The 18,445-nt window shown below is 43.2% G+C and overlaps 1 protein-coding gene across 8 annotated transcripts in view; it reads left to right on the top strand.

Moving 5' to 3' along the window:
- Positions 1–1,898: 1,898 nt before the first annotated feature.
- Positions 1,899–18,445, top strand: part of camk2a (calcium/calmodulin dependent protein kinase II alpha) — a 106,487-nt gene continuing 89,940 nt past the window's right edge. For 5 of the 8 annotated variants that reach the window (XM_090227373.1, XM_036967561.2, XM_036967566.2 and 2 more), the window contains exons 1-2: positions 1,899–2,213; positions 7,269–7,363. In XM_090227373.1, coding sequence (XP_090083499.1) covers positions 2,152–2,213; positions 7,269–7,363 — 157 coding nt within the window. In that variant the 5' untranslated portion in view covers positions 1,899–2,151. The remainder of the gene's footprint in view (positions 2,214–7,268; positions 7,364–18,445) is intronic. The other 3 variants (XR_016493462.1, XR_016493461.1, XR_016493460.1) reach the window with 1 other exon arrangement.

Below are 18,445 nucleotides of genomic sequence, written 5' to 3'. Positions count from 1 at the left end.
CCCTTAAGGGTAGACCAGGCGGTCTGCTGGAGTGGCATTGAGTTACTGACTCAAAGCCACAAGAGGGTAGAACATATTTCCAACGTTGCTTGTTTAGCAGGAGCGTCAGTATACTGCATTTCTATTGGAAGTATGGAAGAGGGGGAAGGGCTGTGATGAAATCTTAATGAATCTCCCAACTCTGTCAGAGACAGACTGTATACGTCAACAAGGAGGAATGACTTGGTCAAGCTTTTAGTTTTTCCCAGTGGGGTGTACAGGTTCACAATGGGCTGAGTGGGTTAGTGGCTGAATGTGTTGTGATCGACAAAGGGGCCATGCAGAAATCAAAAGTGACAAAGATCTTAAATATCTTCTTCGTGAATAATTAGGATATATTCCCTTTAGGCTGTATGTGACATGGTTTCCACTAGACTAGTATCTGGTCATTGACCATGGCGTGTAATGCATTAACCTGCAGGCTATACAGCCTGGTCTCATAGACTACACGTAACATGGTACATGTAAAAACGGGACTCTCAAATTAGTATGACATGATACGTTTGGTATGGTTACATAAGATAGAAGGTTAAGTCAAAAATGGAAGTAGGGTGGTTGGTTGGGGTGGATAGGTAGGCGTATAATGGGAACATCTAGCAAGCCAAAGGTTGTGATTTCAAATCTCGTCACAGACTATTTTTGTTAATTAGCAACTTTTCAAATACTTACTACTTTTTAGTTACTTTTCAATTACTTAGCATGTTAGCTAACCATTCCCCTAACCCTAACTATTTTAGCTAACCCTTCCCCTAACCCTTTAACTTAACTCCTAAACTTAACCTTAACCCCTAGCCTAGCCAACGTTATCCAGTTAGCTAACATTAGCACCTAGCTAGAATTCGTAACATATCATAAGTTTTTCAAATTTGTAGTATATTGTACATTTTTCAAATTCGGGAACATGTTGGACGTCCACAAATTAATGCATACCATACCAAATGTAGCATATCATACTAAATGGAGTGTCTCGGATTTATGTACAGAATAATACGAAAATCTCTCAGACCAGGTTGGGCTATAAAGTGTTGTAGATGATTCCTCCATGAAGCAGAGCTAGCTGTGATGATAAAATGAGGAGTAGGTGGGTGAGTGTGGATTCTGACTTAACCTTCATTGTGAGGGCCTACAGTTGGTTGGTTTGTTATTTTCATAATAATAACATAATAGTACATCAGAGAAATATTTTCAGACCAAAGAAAATAGAGATATTAATGATTCCTTAATCAAAAGTTAAATGACTGGTATTTTAATGTCTTTGGGGCTTGCTTGGTTGCTTGATTAGTTATATTAGTGGATTGAAGTGGATGTATATTTAATCTTTCACTTTGCTAAGTATGTGTGTATGCACATATGTTTACGTGTTTGTGCTCATGTATGTGCTTGTCCATATGTGTGCACTGTTTAAACGCCACCATGTTAAGCTGCCTCCTCCCCTGTCTGTCTGTCTGTCTGTCTGTCTGTCTGTCTGTCTGTCTGTCTGTCTGTCTGTCTGTCTGTCTGTCTGTCTGTCTGTCTGTCTGTCTGTCTGTCTGTCTGTCTGTCTGTCTGTCTGTCTGTCTGTCTGTCTGTCTGTCTGTCTGTCTGTCTGTCTGTCTGTCTGTCTGTCTGTCTGTCTGTCTGTCTGTCTGTCTGTCTGTCTGTCTGTCTGTCTGTCTGTCTGTCTGTCTGTCTGTCTGTCTGTCTGTCTGTCTGTCTGTCTGTCTGTCTGTCTGTCTGTCTGTCTGTCTGTCTGTCTGTCTGTCTGTCTGTCTGTCTGTCTGTCTGTCTGTCTGTCTGTCTGTCTGTCTGTCTGTCTGTCTGTCTGTCTGTCTGTCTGTCAAGTGTGCGTTTGGAGAGGAGGGGGATGCAGTTGCCATGGCAATGGGGCTGTGTATTCAGGAGTGCAGGCAGAGCTGCGATTGGAGGAACCAGGCGAAGCGGGCGGGCGAAATATTGGAGCAAAACTGACAGCCAGCATTGCCCCCCTTCACTTCCACTCCGTAGATCAGGATAGTGATAGAGAAGCTTGGCTCTCATCAAGGCTTCCAACCATCCTCTATATATCGCTTCCAATTGCTTTCGCTCCAAAAAGCACTCGACTAAAGGTCCAGCTGAAACCCTCCACCTCAGATCATGACCACTACCATCTGCACCCGCTTCACTGAGGAATTCCAGATGTTTGAGGAACTGGGCAAGTAAGTTCCACAAGACATTTTTCATTTTTTTTTACTCATACAAAGGGGTATTTGGCATTGCATTTGGGGCCTGTGTGACAATGAAAGATTACCTCTTTGTTCAGTTTGAGTCAGAGGCATTTGTTCACAGCAAGTGAGGGACTATTGATGAAATATTTGGTGGCAGAACTGAATAACATTACTCTTCTAAAGAAATCCCTTTATGGTAGGAGACCGGAAAGGTGTTTTAGCTGAGGAAATATAACTTCGATGAGAGAAGGGAAGAGTTAAGAGAATGATCAGGTGGGAATGAACTTGTGGGATCAGGTGAGAATGAACAGGTGGGAATGAACAGGTGGGAATTAACAGGTGGGATCAGGTGAGAATGAACAGGTGGGATCAGGTGAGTATGAACAGGTGGGATCAGGTGAGAATGAACAGGTGGGAATTAACAGGTGGCAGTGCCAACATATTTCTGACATTTCTCGTCTGATAATTATTTCAGGAGTCTTGAGTCACATAACATTTTCCTAAATGGAGTGCATTTTGAGAGAGTAGTATCATCACTTAGAAGACATAACTGATCTTTCGTAAGTGGCTACCTCTTCACACAGGAAGCTGGAGGATGTCTCTCAATGTCATATTGGACCCTAGGTCGAGACAGAGATTCAGCCTGGTGGAATAAAGCGAGAAGACTCGACTTTATTATTGGATAGCGGTGCTCGGTGGTTCACATTCATCCTCTAGGTGGTAACACACATACACACACATATACAAAACACACACATACATTCACACAAAACACACACATGCCTGCCCACACAAAACACACACTGTCCTTATTTTCCAATATCTTCTGGTAACTTGACAGCTCAATTATTTTGATTGTCTGACAGTTATCAAAGATTTCACACCAGGTAAAATAATATTGAATGGTTCTCCACCAATCTACATAAATGGAAAAGAGGACATATTGATTTAGCTTACTATATATACATTCTGTTAATATATAATATGCAATTTAGCAGACGCTTTTATGCGTGGATACATTTTAGATATGGGTGGTCCTGGGAATCAAACCTGCTACACTGGCATTACAAGCACACCGCTCTACAAACTGAGCTACAAAGGACCGAAGTACCTGTTTATTGTTAGTTCACAATTTGAAAAAGTCCTCAGGGGTCTAGGAGTTTAACATTTTAAAGTATGTTGGATTGAAATACTTGATGGTGCTACATTAAATGTTTGATGGTGCAACGTGAAATGCTTGATGGTGCTTCATCGAGCCCCCTTGTTTATAGCATTATGCTGTATCTGGTTGTATGCAGTATGTTGTGTATGCAGTAGGAACCTGGCTGTATAGTATGTATGCAGAGGAACCTGGCTGTATGCAGTATGTATGCAGAGGAACCTGGCTGTATGCAGTATGTATGCAGAGGAACCTGGCTGTATGCAGTATGTATGCAGAGGAACCTGGCTGTATGCAGTATGTATGCAGAGGAACCTGGCTGTATGCAGTATGTATGCAGAGGAACCTGGCTGTATGTATGTAGAGGAACCTGGCTGAATGCAGTATGTATGCTGAGAAACACATAATGCTCAACCATCTGAGAGTTGTGACACATCTAGAGTAGAGTATCCAGAACCCCACTGGCCCCCACCCTCACAGATTCTCTCTCTCTCACACACACACACACACACACACACACACACACACACACACACACACACACACACACACACACACACACCAAGCAGCCAAAACCGCTTACATAATTTAATTTTGGGGGTGGCAATCCAATAGTATGACATGGACACATTTCATAATGTCATATTTTTTCGAATGCTTTTCTCCCACAGTTGATGGTTGTACTGAGCTCAAAACATGTCTGATGAATGACCAGAGCTGACATTTAGGATCAGAACAGAGATCTGTTAAGACAGTGACAATAATTATTAAGGCACTGGCAGATTATGAGAATCTTTTCAACTACGACCTTGTCTTTTTTCACTGATGAGTACTGACAGTAGCACTGAGGAGATACATGATGCACAATGTTACAGTGACCAGGGAGAAGCCCAATCTGAATCCATTAAGCAGCACACAATGAAGTTCATGTGTCCTTTCACAAGTAATTCCTAGCGCAATAACTCAACTGTTGAATGAAAGAGGCGGCAGGTTTGGTTTGGAACAGAAGCTTGGGCTAGCACTGACCTCATGTTTATGTGTTTAGTTTGAAATATGGTGTTCAGGCATCAAATCAAATCAAATCGCATTGATCACATACACATATTTAGCAGATGGTATTGCGGGTGTAGCAAAATGCTTGTGTTCCAAGCTCCAACAGTGCAGCAGTATCTAACAATTCACAACAATACACACGAATCGAAAACAAAGAAATTGGAATTAAGAAATATATCAATATTAGGACGAGCAATGTCCGAGTGGCACTGACTAAAATACAGTAGAATAGAATACAGTATATATGGCATGAGTAAAGCCATATGTAAAATTATTAAAGCTGTAGACCACACTATCTACCTAAACAGCTATTTTTTGTAGCTGTTTACATACCACCACAGTCAGAGGCTGGCACTAAGACAGCATTGAATGAGCTGTATTCTGCCGTAAGAAAATGCTCACCCAGAGGTGGAGCTCCTAGAAGCAGGGGACTTTTATGCAGGGAAACTTAAATCCGTTTTTACCAAATTTCTTTCAGCATATTAAATGTGCAACCAGAGGGAAGAATCTCTAGACCACCTTTACTCCACACACAGAGATGCATACAAAGCTCTCTCTCGCCCTCCATTTGGCAAATCTGACCATAATTCTATCCTGCTGATCCTGCTTACAAGCAAAAATTTAAGCAGGAAGCAACAGTGACGAGATCAATAAAAAAGTGGTCAGATGAAGCAGATGCTAAGCTACAGGACTGTTTTGCTAGAACAGACTGGAACATGTTCCGGGATTCTTCCGATGGCATTGAGGAGTACACCACATCAGTCATCTGCTTCATCATAAGTGCATCGATGACGTCGTCCCCACAGTGACCGTGCGTACATACCCCAACCAGAAGCCATGGATTACAGGCAACATCCGCACTTAACTAAAGGCTAGAGCTGCCGCTTTCAAGGAGCGGGACACTAACCCGGCAGCTTATAAGAAATCCCGCTTTGCCCTCCTACGAAATCCCGCTTTGCCCTCCCTTAGGAGACTGACAAGATTTGGCATGGGTCCCCAGATCCTCAAAACGTTCTACAGCTGCACCATCGAAAGCATCCTGACTGGTTGCATCACTGCCTGGTATGGCAACTGCTCGGCCTCCGACCGCAACGCACTACAGAGGTTAATGCGAACGGCCCTGTATATCACTGGGGCCAAGCTCCCTGCCATTCTGGACCTCTATACCATGCGGTGTCAGAGGAAGGCCCTAAAGATGGTCAAAGACTCCAGCCCCCCTAGTCATAGACTGTTCTCTTTTCTACCGCAGAGCAAGCAGTACCGGAGCGCTAAGTCTAGGACCAAGAGGCTTCTAAACAGCTTCTACGCCCAAGCCATAAGACTCCTGAACCCCTAATCAAATGGCTACCCAGACTATTTGTATTGCTCCCCCCCCCCTTTTACACTGCTGCTACTCTCTGTTGTTATCATCTATGCATAGCCACTTTAATAACTCTACCTACATGTACATATTACCTCAGCTAAACGGTGCCCCCGCAGATTGACTCTGTAACGGTACCCCCCTTTATATAGTCTCGCCATTGTTATTTTACTGCTGCTCTTTAATTACTAGTTATTTTTATTTCTTATTCTTATCCATAGATATATATATTTAACTGCATTGTCGGTTAGGGGCTCGTAAGTAAGCAGTACCTGTTGTATTCGGCGCATGTACTAATAAAATTAGATTTGATTTAGTGTTCCATTATTAAAGTGAGCAGTGAACAGACCGTGGCTCGAACAGGCCGTGGCTCGAACAGGCCGTGGCTCGAACAGGCCGTGGCTCGAGTGGTTGTTGTACTTGATGATCTTTTTGCACTTCATGTGACATCGGGTGCTGTTGGTATCCTGGACGGCAGGCAGTTTGCCCCCTGGTGATGCGTTGGGTATACCCGCACCACCCTCTGGAGAGCCTTGCGGTTGCTCCCGGTGCAGCTGACGTACCAGGCCAGCCCAGCCAGTCAGGATGCTCTCAATTGTGCATCTGTAAAAGTTTGTGAGGGTCTTAGGGGCCAAGCCGAATGTCTTCAGCCTCCTGAGGTTGAAGAGGCGCTGTTGCGCCTTCTTCACCACACTGTCTGTGTTTGCGGACCATTTCAGATCGTCAGTGATGTGTATGCCTGCATGGCAATGTTCTCAATCACAAAGCCGAGTAAACTAGTCTCGGAAAACCCAGAACAAAAATATTGCATTATTGCATCAGATGCTTGATTAAACTCTGGGTGGAGATGGGTTAGAAAATTATATTTTCTATCTAGACTAACACCATCTATACTAACCAGACTAGTGAAGTCTTCACCCCTCTGAACGTAATCTCTCAGCCAGTTTCAGGCAAGTCTATGGGCCAAAAATCACCTTCTGAAGATGCGAGCACCTGTCCAGCCCCGGAAAAAATCAGCGTAACTCCTCGTTAGTTAAGGCTTCCCACAGTCTGTTGACAGACGCTACTGACATTTATGTGACGTGCATCTGTTCACAAGAGACTCGTGACCAATCTATCAAGGATCAGGAGCTGTTCTTTAAATATGTTTTACTGTACTACTCAGAAGTGTATCATGCATAATTGCAAAACACCAGATCAGATATCAATCACAGTATTTTACACTTTTTCCTAAAATATGCTCACTGTGCTATTGTTAGGGAATGGATTTAAGCTATTTATTTTTCAAAATAGACTGTCAACACTTGGTCAACACTTGGTCAACACTTAGCTTGCAGTTTCATTTTGGTCATGAAATGAATGATGCATTAACCATTTTAGTACGAAAACATTACATTCAATTTTTGGAAATCAAAATGAATATTTACTATAACTATGCAGTTCAATATGCATTTTTGTCTCCTGCGCTTCCCAGGGGAGCTTTTTCAGTGGTGCGGCGGTGCCTGAAGGTCCTCTCAGGCCAAGAGTATGCTGCTAAGATCATCAACACCAAGAAGCTATCTGCCAGGGGTAAGTGACTTGCCTATCTCCCAACACCCCGCTTTAAATATGTTTTAACAGTCTATATGGTGGAGACAGTAGAAGTAGGATCCATAGAACAAGCCTCCCCATTCAAGTCAATTATGACATAATGGGTGGATTCTATTTATTTGGTGCAGACAGTAGGGGTTTTGTTCATAAAGATTGCTATTGTATTGTCTTGTGTGAATCCCTCGGTACTCCTCCAAACGTTTCTTTAAGTAGAGCAGTGATATTTCTTCCTCAGTGTTGCCAGAACCCTTTGATGGTACTGACTGACCTGGAAAATGCTGCTGGCTCACAGTTTTGAAATGAAGGTTTGAACTGACTGTTGTTGGTCACAGTTTGATTGGCACATTCATTTTTCAGTCATAAAGACTTATTTTTATTTTATTTCACCTTTATTTAACCAGGTAGGCAAGTTGAGAACAAGTTCTCATTTACAATTGCGACCTGGCCAAGATAAAGCAAAGCAGTTCGACACATACAACGACACAGAGTTACACATGGAGTAAAACAAACATACAGTCAATAATACAGTAGAAACAAGTCTATATACGATGTGAGCAAATGAGGTGAGATAAGGGAGGTAAAGGCAAAAAAAGGCCATGGTGGCAAAGTAAATACAATAGAGCAAGTAAAACACTGGTAGATTTGCATGGTAGATTTTTCTGGGGGCGATAAAATAGCTTCAAGGTATAATGTACAGACAAAGGTATGTTAGGATGTGAATACAGTGGAGGTAAACCTAGGTATTGAGTGATGATGAGAGAGATATTGTCTGTAGAAACATCATTGAAACCAGGAGATGTCATCACATGTGTGGGTGGTGGAACTAATAGGTTGGATAAGGTATAGTGAGCAGGACTAGAGGCTCTACAGTGAAATAAGCCAATAAACACTAACCAGAACAGCAATGGACAAGCCATATTGACATTAAGGAGAGGCATGCTTAGTCGAGTGATCAAAAGGGTCCAGTGATGAGTGAGGTTGGTTGGGGTCACGGCGATTCAGACAGCTATCCGGGCCATCAGTAGCAAGCTAGCATAGGATGGAGGTCTGTATTTAGCCACCTCGTGCGTTTCCGTCGGTAGGATTAGTGGGGTTCCGTGTGGTAGAGGGGATCAAAAAAAAATTCAGATAGTAGCCGATAAGAGAGCTAACGATTAGCGGACCGCAGATGGGCGTTCAGGTAACGTCGCGACGGAGGAGCCAGCTGGATGACTCCCTCGGGCAGATAGCGTCGGTAGTCCAGTTGTGAAGGCCCGGTGGGGCTCCGCGTTGGCAGTAAAACGGGTCCGGATAGGTGATTGTAGCCCAGGAGTGAATGACGGAACTCTTCAGCTGGCTAGCTCCGGAGTAATTGATGTTTGATCCGGAATCGACATAAGCCGATAGTCACACGGATAGCAGCTAGCTATCTGCGAGATCCAGGTAGAAATGTCCAGAGCTTGCGGTTGAAATCCGGGGACATGGATAGAAAAATAGGTCTGGTATGTTCCGGTCTTAGCCGCGCCGTACAAAACTGGCGATTGATTTTCGAGCTAAAGGATAGCTGATGACCACAAACCGTGGGTAGCTGAATACTACCGATTAGCCAGTAAAGAAGCTTATTAGCTTCTGGCTTGCTTATTATTAGCTTCTGGTTAGCTTCAGGCTAGCTTCTGGTTAGCTTCTGGCTAGCTTCTGGTTAGCTTCTGGCTAGCTTCTGGCTAGCTTCTGGCTAGCTTCTGGTTAGCTTCTGGCTAGCTTCTGGTTAGCTTCTATGGAGGATTACAGATTTGAGGTAAATAATACTTTATTTTTTAAAATATAAATTGGTGAGGCAGGTTGCAGGAGAGTGTTTTGAAGATGAGTTTATGGAAAATAAAAAATATATATAAAAAGGTATGCGAAGAAAGTTGTAAATATATTTACATACGGGACACGACAAGACGAGGACAAAAGACGTCTGACTGCTATGCCATCTTGGTGACAAAATGCTATTATGATGATCTGCTAATTGAATTATAAACTTAACATTATATAAGGGGATGTAAACCAAGGTTTTTGATTAGATCCTTTGCTTGACAGCAGGTTTGGAGTAAAATGCTTCTCCAGAGCCATCAAACTGCAAGAGCCGTTACTGGTAAATTGAAATGAGACAAACAAGACGTCTTGTAGTAGCAGTGAGTCTTATTGAATAATATTCAGTGGAGCTGAGGCGCCTTAATGTTTAATGAAAGGCTGACATACCAAGGCATTTTGAGGGACCACACACCAGCCAAAAGGTTTCCTCTCTTTTCACTTTTTGAAAATCATATTTTCTGGTTCTGTTGAGAGATTAAAGACCTACTGTCTGGAGTGTGGGAGGAAGCAGAATGCCCTAAAAGTACAGTAGCAACTCACACCTCCTACACAATGTTCATGTGATATACTGTTCATCAACGTACGTATGTACTGTATCTTATGATATAAAACAGTATAAAAATCTCTATTTATCTTGTGACACTTAAAAAAACAAACACATGCATTGCACACATGCACACATTCATTCAAGTCAAAGGAATCCATCCTAGCTCAATCAAGACATATCATGTCTCCTTGAGATACACTGAATTGCTGTCACGCAGTTGACGTCAGTCTGATGTCTGTCTGTCTGTGTGATGTCTGTCTGTCTGACATCCACTTGCATTCATTCTGCGTCATGCTGCCTGAGCTGAATTGGCCTTCAGGGGCAGCAGCAGAAACACGTTGCCGTGAGCGAAAAGTAGCCTAGTGGTTAAGAGTGTTGGACCAGCAACCAAAAGGTCACTGGTTTGAATCCCTGAGCCTACTAGGTAAAAAGTCTGTTGATGTGCCATTGAGCAAGGCACTTAACCCTAATTACTCCTGTAAGTCACTCTCGATAAGAGTGTCTAGTAACATGTTGATGTCTCTGCTACAGAGAGACTATCTAAGACTGAGTACAGGAACTATATTTTACGTAAATTACAAATGTACAGTGCCTTCGGAAAGTATTCTGACCCCTTGACTTTTTCCACATTTTGTTACGTAACAGCCTTAATCTAAAAATGTTTTAATTTTTATTATCCCATAATGTCAAAGCGAAAACAAGTTTTTAGAAATTTTTGCAAATGTATTACAAGTAATAAATATAAATAACTTATTTACATAAGTATTGTGTCGAGGCATAGATCTGTGTAAGAGTACCAAAAAATGTCTCCAGCATTGAAGGTCCCCAGGAACACAGTTGCCTCCATAACTCTTAAATGTAAGAAGTTTGGAACCACCAAGACACTTCCTAGAGCTGTTCTACCATAAAGGCCACTCTACCAATCAAGCGGCCAGGCGGAAGCCACTCCTCAGTGAATTAGACTGTAAAAGAGTGGAAGCCTTTGTCAACACTTAGCTTGCATTTTCATTTTGACCATGAAATGAATGATGCATTAATCATTTTAGGTGCAAAAACATAAAATTCAAGTAAAAGGAACATGACAGCCCGCTTGGAGTTTGCCAAAATACACCTAAAGACTCTCAGACTGTGTGAAACAAGATTCTCTGGACTGATGAAACCAATATTGAAGTCTGGAGGAAATCTGGCACCATCCCTACGGTGAAGCATGGTGGTGGCAGCATCATGCTGTGAGGATGTTTTTCAGTGGGAAACCGAGGGAAAGATAAACGGAGCAAAGTACAGAAAGATCCTTGAAGAAAACCTGCTCCAGAGCGCTCAGGACCTCAGACTGGGGCGAAGGTTCACCTTCCAACAGGACAACGACCCTAAGCACACAGCCAAGACAACACAGGAGTGGCTTCGGGACAAGTCTCTGAATATCCTTGAGGGGCCCAGCCAGAGCCCGGACTTGAACCCGATCGAACATCTCTGGAGAGACCTTGAAATAGCGGTGCCGTGACGCTCCCCATCCAACCTGACAGAGCTTGAGAGGATCTGCAGAGAAGATTTGACCCCCTTTTCTCCCCAATTTCGTGGTATCCAATTGTTAGTAGTTACTATCTTGTCTCATTGCTACAATGAAAGCCATGCATCCTCCGAAACACAACCCAACCAAGCCGCACTGCTTCTTAACACAGCGCGCATCCAACCCGGAAGCCAGCCACACCAATGTGTCGGAGGAAACACTGTGCACCTGGTGACCTGGTTTGCGTGCACTGCGCCCGGCCCGCCACAGGAGTCGCTAGTGCGCAATGAGACAAGGATATCCTTACCGGTCAAACCCTCCCTAAGCCGGACGACGTTAGGCCAATTGTGCATTGCCCCACGGACCTCCCGGTTGCAGCCGGCTGAGACAGAGCCTGGGCGCGAACTCAGAGACACAGCTAGCACTGCAATGCAGTGCCCTAGACCACTGCCGCACCCCACCTATAGTCTTTTGACCTGGAGTGCCAGGATTAGGGTTTATAATTGTAGTTGCATCATTAGCATTAGCATTAGCATTACTGAGGGAAATCCATGCAGTGATAGACCTACTGTATATTATCAAGCTCCATACAGTGGGCCATAGCTGCAAGGCTGCTCAATCAATCCAAAGGCAGTGTTGGGTCAAGTACATTTGTGATTTGGGTCAATAATATAACTTTTACAAACACGTTACAGAGTGTGTAGGCGGCGGAGTGCAGGGAGTGTGACTCCTGATCTAACTAACAACATGTATCACAGAGCTGTATCACGGAGTAGTGCACCGGGTAGTGCACCGCACCGGAGTAGTGCACCGGAGTAGTGCACCGGGTAGTGCACCGGAGTAGTGTACCGGGTAGTGCACCGGAGTAGTGCACCGGAGTAGTGCACCGGAGTAGTGCACCGAAGTAGTGCACCGGAGTAGTGTACCGGAGTAGTGTACCGGAGTAGTGTACCGAAGTAGTGCACCGGAGTAGTGCACCGGAGTAGTGTACCGGAGTAGTGTACCGGAGTAGTGTACCGGAGTAGTGTACCGGAGTAGTGTACCGAAGTAGTGCACCGGAGTAGTGCACCGGAGTAGTGCACCGGGTAGTGCACCGGAGTAGTGTACCGGAGTAGTGTACCGGAGTAGTGTACCGAAGTAGTGCACCGGAGTAGTGCACCGGAGTAGTGCACCGGGTAGTGCACCGGAGTAGTGTACCGAAGTAGTGCACCGGAGTAGTGCACCAGAGAAAGAGACAAAAGATAAGCAGAGCATCAAATATTTCCTCTCCTCCCTCTCTGTCGGCCCATTAAAGGCCCAATGCAGCCGTTTTTGTTATATCAATATCAAATAATTGCTGGTTAACAATTAAAGAAATACCTTAGTAGCTATGTTTCCATCCAATTGGTGACAGATTTTCTTGTGAATATTCTAAAATCTGCATAAAGAACATGTGAATTCCCATTAGTGGTGTGTTTTCACCAAAATCAAATCAAATTTGATTTGTCACATGCGCCGAGTCCAATAGGTGTAATATAACAATAATGAGGCTATATACAGGGGGTACTGGTACCGAGTCAATGTGCGGGGGTACATGTTAGTCGAGGTAATTTGTACATGTAGTTAGGGGTAAAGTGACTATGTATCGATAATAAACAGCGAGTAGCAGGGGGAGGGGGGGTGTATGAATTGTTCAATTGATTAATTGTTCAGCAGTCTTATGGCTTGGGGGTAGAAGCTGTTAAGGAGCCTTTTAGACCTAGACTTGGCGCTCCGGTACCGCTTGCCGTTCGGTAGCAGAGAGAACAGTCTATGACTTGGGTGGCTGGAGTCTTTGACAATGTTTTGGGCCTTCCTCTGAAACTGCCTAGTATATAGGTCCTGGATTGCAGGAAGCTTGGTCCCAGTGATGTACTCTGTAGTGCCTTATGGTCAGATGCCGAGCAGTTACCATACCAGGCGGAGTTGCAACCAGTCAGGATGCTCTCGTTGGTGCAGCTGTAGAACTTTTTGAGGATCTGAGGACCCATGTCAAATCTTTCCAGTCTCCTGAGTGGGAAAATGTGTTGTCGTGCCCTCTTAACAACTGTCTTGGTGTGTTTGGACCATGATAGTTTGTTGGTGATGTGGACACCAAGGAACTTGAAACTCTTGACCCACTCCACTACAGCCCTGTTGTTGTTAATAGGGGTGTGTTCGGCCCTCCTTTTCCTGTAGTCCACGATAATCTCTTTTGTCTTGCTCATGTTGAAGAAGAGGTTGTTGTCCTAGCACCACACTGCCAGGTCTCTGACCTCCTCCCTATAGGCTATCTCATCGTTGTCAGTGATCAGGCCTACCACCGTTGTGTCGTCAGCAAACTTAATGATGGTCTTGGAGTCGTGCTTGGCCACGCAGTCGTGGGTAAACAGGGAGTACAGGAGGGGACTAAGCACGCACCCCTGAGGGGGTCTCCGTGTTGAGGATCAGAGTGGCAGATGTGTTGTTGCCTACCCTTGGACTAGTTGCGGATAAAAGTCAGTGCGTGATGAGGTAGTGCACACAAAATGTACTTTTTCGCTGAAGATTTCATTTACCTAATAAAAGTTCATAGTGTTTCCATAGCATTTTCAACTCTCGAGAGAGTTTTGTCACAAAAACTGTTCCGTTAAATAAGAACTGTGCCTACTCTGGTTTTGGCACGTACGCTCTAGCCAACAGCTCACAGGTACATTGTGCGTAGGTTTGTCTATAGGATGAGATTATTATGGATAAGAGTGAGAACATTTTTATTTTTCAAATGGTATTCAAGCATCGATCACAAGAATAAGACCCTCCATATTTATTGGAAAGCAGCACCAAGATCACTGTGCACTTTCACCACCTTGTGAAGTTCCTCATAATTTCATCTGTAGCCTAATAAACTGCACGGTTTCCCGAGTCGTAGTGAGAGGAACGCACACCATATCATCGAGTGACTCGCAATTTACTTCAATACAATTGTTATTACATCAATATTTGTGCATAAAGGCGTTTCCACCACCATTTCCTGGATAATTGATTTGACTGACATGTCGAATGAACCAATTATATCGCCATTTATAAAACTGTACCGAGACTACCTGTTTCCATCAAAACTGTCATGATTATTTTTTGATGAGGAAAACTGGATAGAAACGTGGTTACTGTAATAGATTTCCTTTAAATGGTTAAAAATAGCTTTTTATCCCCAAAACACTCTGCTAGGACTGTCTGGAAGTGGGGAGGGGAGAACTGAAAACTAGCTGTTATTGAGGTTTGGAACTCTCTTCCTTATTGGTCTATTAACCAATTTTGGAGGTTGGCTCGTTTTTTTTTTTTTTTTAGATTAAATGCATTATGAAATAATGACATGCAAATGATTTTTTTAGCTTTTTAATGGAAATTCCAAAGGCAAAGATAGTGAACATTCAATTGCCAAAATATAAAAAAATATTCCATTGTCTCTGTCAGAGGTCCACATTGGGTAGACATCAATAGAAACATAGCAAATGACTATGAAATAATAAAACATTTCAGTTGGATATATTAATTTGTTTTTATTAAATGACATTATTATTTTTCATTCCATAAAGTCATCATCTCATCTCTACCCAGTAGCACCGAGCCAAACAACCATAACGTTACCTCTGTGCTCCAATACTCCAACGCTTTAGTCATCCTCTCTAGCTAGCCTGCCTGAGTATGCTGCAGAGCTGTCTGACCAAAATCATTTTACTACTTCTTCAAACCCACTAGTTATTGTGTTGTCTGCATTCCTCTCTCATTTGGTCTATGCTGTATGTGTGTATCCAGCCTAATGTAACAGGTGTTAAAGTCAATGAATGTATTTACTGTATGAAGGTAATAATACCGTTTCTAAACCCAGAGGCGCAACATCGCAGGAACACACCAGGCTTGGGTTTGAGAAGCCAATGAGAGACGTGATGAGTTCTTCCTTATTTCTTAATTTTCTTGAAATCTAAAAACGCAACCTAGACCACCGTCTTAAGTAGTTGAACATGCTATTATTCCAACCTCGTGAATGTGACAAACTGACGTTTGAATTTTTCATTGAAAACAACTTCAATGAGTGCTTTTGATTTGATGGCCTTTACATGCGTATTTCGGCGCAAGACGACCGCTAGACCCGCTGACGTATTTCTAAGTTTAGGGATTTCTATTGGAGAAGCAGTTTCTGGCTGCATTCCAAACACGTAAAAGACACATCCTCTCCCCACAGCCCTCAAATTAAGTGGACACTTCTAATGATGCATCATGGCATATGATGAGTTGACACTTGCAGGGCAAGGAGTGAGGGAAGAATTCATTCATTTTAATCGGAACACCCTTGTGTGATGTCAAGGAAAGTTGTATGCCCTATCTAACATTTCCAAAAGCTAACCAAACAAAAACATTATTACTTTTACATAATTAATTTTTGCATGGGTGACTTTACTGAGAATGACTGTGATGACTCAAACATTTGGATGCATTAATATTAATGAAGTAACAATTCCCGCCTTTTCTTCAGTCTGTTGTGATACAGCCCATGTAACAGCCAGCTGAGCTGCTGAAGGCAAGGCTCCTTGGCCAACGGACGGCTCAGGGAAAAACAACATCAACGCTAACATATTTTCTTACAATGGGTGTACTGCACTCTTAGAAAACAAGGTGCTATCTTGAACCTAAAAGGGTTCTTCGGCTGTCCCTATAGGAGAACCCTTTGAAGAAGCCTTTTGGGTTCCAGATAGAACCCTTTTGGTTCGTAGAACCCTTTTTGGTTCCATGTAGAAATCTTCCCACAGAGGGGTTCTACATGAAACCCAAAATAATTATACCTGGAAACACAAAGGGTTCTCCTATGAGGACAGCTGAAGAACCCCTTTCAAATCATTTTTTCTAAGAGTGTAATATGACACTTTCCCACCTGGACAAAAGGAACACCTACATTAGAATAATATACTTTGACTAGAGCTCAGCATTCAACACCATAGTGCCCTCCAAATTCATCACTAAGCTAAGGACCCTGGGATTAAACACCTCCCTCTGCAATTGTATACTGGACTTTCTGATGGGCCGTCCCAAGGCGGTGAGGGTAGACAACAACATGGAGGCCCCTCAGGGGTGTGTGCTTAGCCCCCTGCTGTACTCCCTCTTCACCCACGACTGTAAAGTAGCACACGACTCCAACACCATCATTAAGGTTGTTGACAACACGACGGTGGTAGGCTTGATCACTGACAACGATGAGACAGCCTATAGGGAGGAGTTCAGAGACCTGGCAGTGTGGTGCCAGGACAACAACCTCTCCCTCAACTTGCTGATCATGGACTACAGGAAACAGAGGGCCAAGCATGCCCCCATTCACATCGATCGGGCTGTAGTGGAGACTCTCGAGAGCTTTAAGTTCCTCTGTGTCCACATCACTAAGGACCTAGCAAGATCCAAACACACCAACACAGTCGTGAAGAGAGCACAACAACGCCTCTTCCCCGTCAGAAGACTAAAAAGATTTGGCATGGGCCATCAGATTTTCAAAAAGTTACACAGCTGTACCATCGAGAGCATCTTGACTGGTTGCATCACCACTTGTTATGGCAACTGCTCAGCTTCCGACTGCAAGGCGCTATAGAGGGTAGTGCGTACGGCCCAGTACATCAATGGGGCAGAGCTCCCATCCATCCAGGACCTCTATACCAGGCGGTGTCAGAGGAAGGCCCTAAAAATTGTCAAAGACTCCAGCCACCCAAGTCACAGTCTGTTCTCTATGCTACCGTATGGCAAGCTGTACCGGAGCGCCAAGTCTGGGACTAAAAGGCTCCTGAACAGCTTCTACCCCAAAGCCATAAGACTGCTGAATAGTTAATTAAACGGCTGTCTGGACTCCCCCCACCCCCTACCTACATGCACATAGCACTTCAATCAATCAATCACCTAACCAAACCTACATGTACATATTACCTCAATCACCCCAACTACCTCAAACCCCAGTACACTGACTCAGTACTGGTACTCCTTGTATATAGCCTCTATATAGCCTGTATATAGCCTCTATATAGCCTCTATATAGCCTCTATATAGCCTGTATATAGCCTCTATATAGCCTGTATATAGCCTGTATATAGCCTCTATATAGCCTGTATATAGCCTCTATATAGCCTGTATATAGCCTCTATATAGCCTCTATATAGCCTGTATATAGCCTCTATATAGCCTGAATATAGCCTGTATATAGCCTGTATATAGCCTCTATATAGCCTGTATATAGCCTCTATATAGCCTCTATATAGCCTGTATATAGCCTCTATATAGCCTGTATATAGCCTCTATATAGCCTGAATATAGCCTGTATATAGCCTGTATATAGCCTCTATATAGCCTGTATATAGCCTGTATATAGCCTCTATATAGCCTGAATATAGCCTCTATATAGCCTCTATATAGCCTGTATATAGCCTGTATATAGCCTCTATATAGCCTGACTATAGCCTCTATATAGCCTCTATATAGCCTGTATATAGCCTGTATATAGCCTCTATATAGCCTGTATATAGCCTCTATATAGCCTCTATATAGCTTGTATATAGCCTCTATATAGCCTCTATATAGCCTGTATATAGCCTCTATATAGCCTGAATATAGCCTGTATATAGCCTGTATATAGCCTCTATATAGCCTGTATGTAGTCTCTATATAGCCTCTATATAGCCTGAATATAGCCTCTATATAGCCTCTATATAGCCTCTATATAGCCTGTATATAGCCTGTATATAGCCTGTATATAGCCTGTATATAGCCTCTATATAGCCTGTATATAGCCTGTATATAGCCTGTATATAGCCTCTATATAGCCTGAATATAGCCTGTATATAGCCTGTATATAGCCTGTATATAGCCTGTATATAGCCTGCATATAGCCTGTATGTAGCCTGTATGTAGCCTGTATATAGCCTGTATATAGCCTGTATATAGCCTCTATATAGCCTGTATATAGCCTGTATATAGCCTCTATATAGCCTGTATATAGCCTGAATATAGCCTCTATATAGCCTGTATATAGCCTGAATATAGCCTGTATATAGCCTGTATATAGCCTGAATATAGCCTGTATATAGCCTCTATATAGCCTGTATATAGCCTGTATATAGCCTGTATATAGCCTGTATATAGCCTGAATATAGCCTCTATATAG

This window comes from Oncorhynchus mykiss, chromosome 29 (genome assembly GCF_057628025.1).
Source record: "Oncorhynchus mykiss isolate SJ-2025 chromosome 29, ASM5762802v1, whole genome shotgun sequence".
Lineage (NCBI taxonomy): Eukaryota > Metazoa > Chordata > Actinopteri > Salmoniformes > Salmonidae > Oncorhynchus > Oncorhynchus mykiss.
The sequence above is the reverse complement of the archived record's forward strand: the minus strand, read 5'-3'. Positions and strand labels throughout refer to the sequence as shown.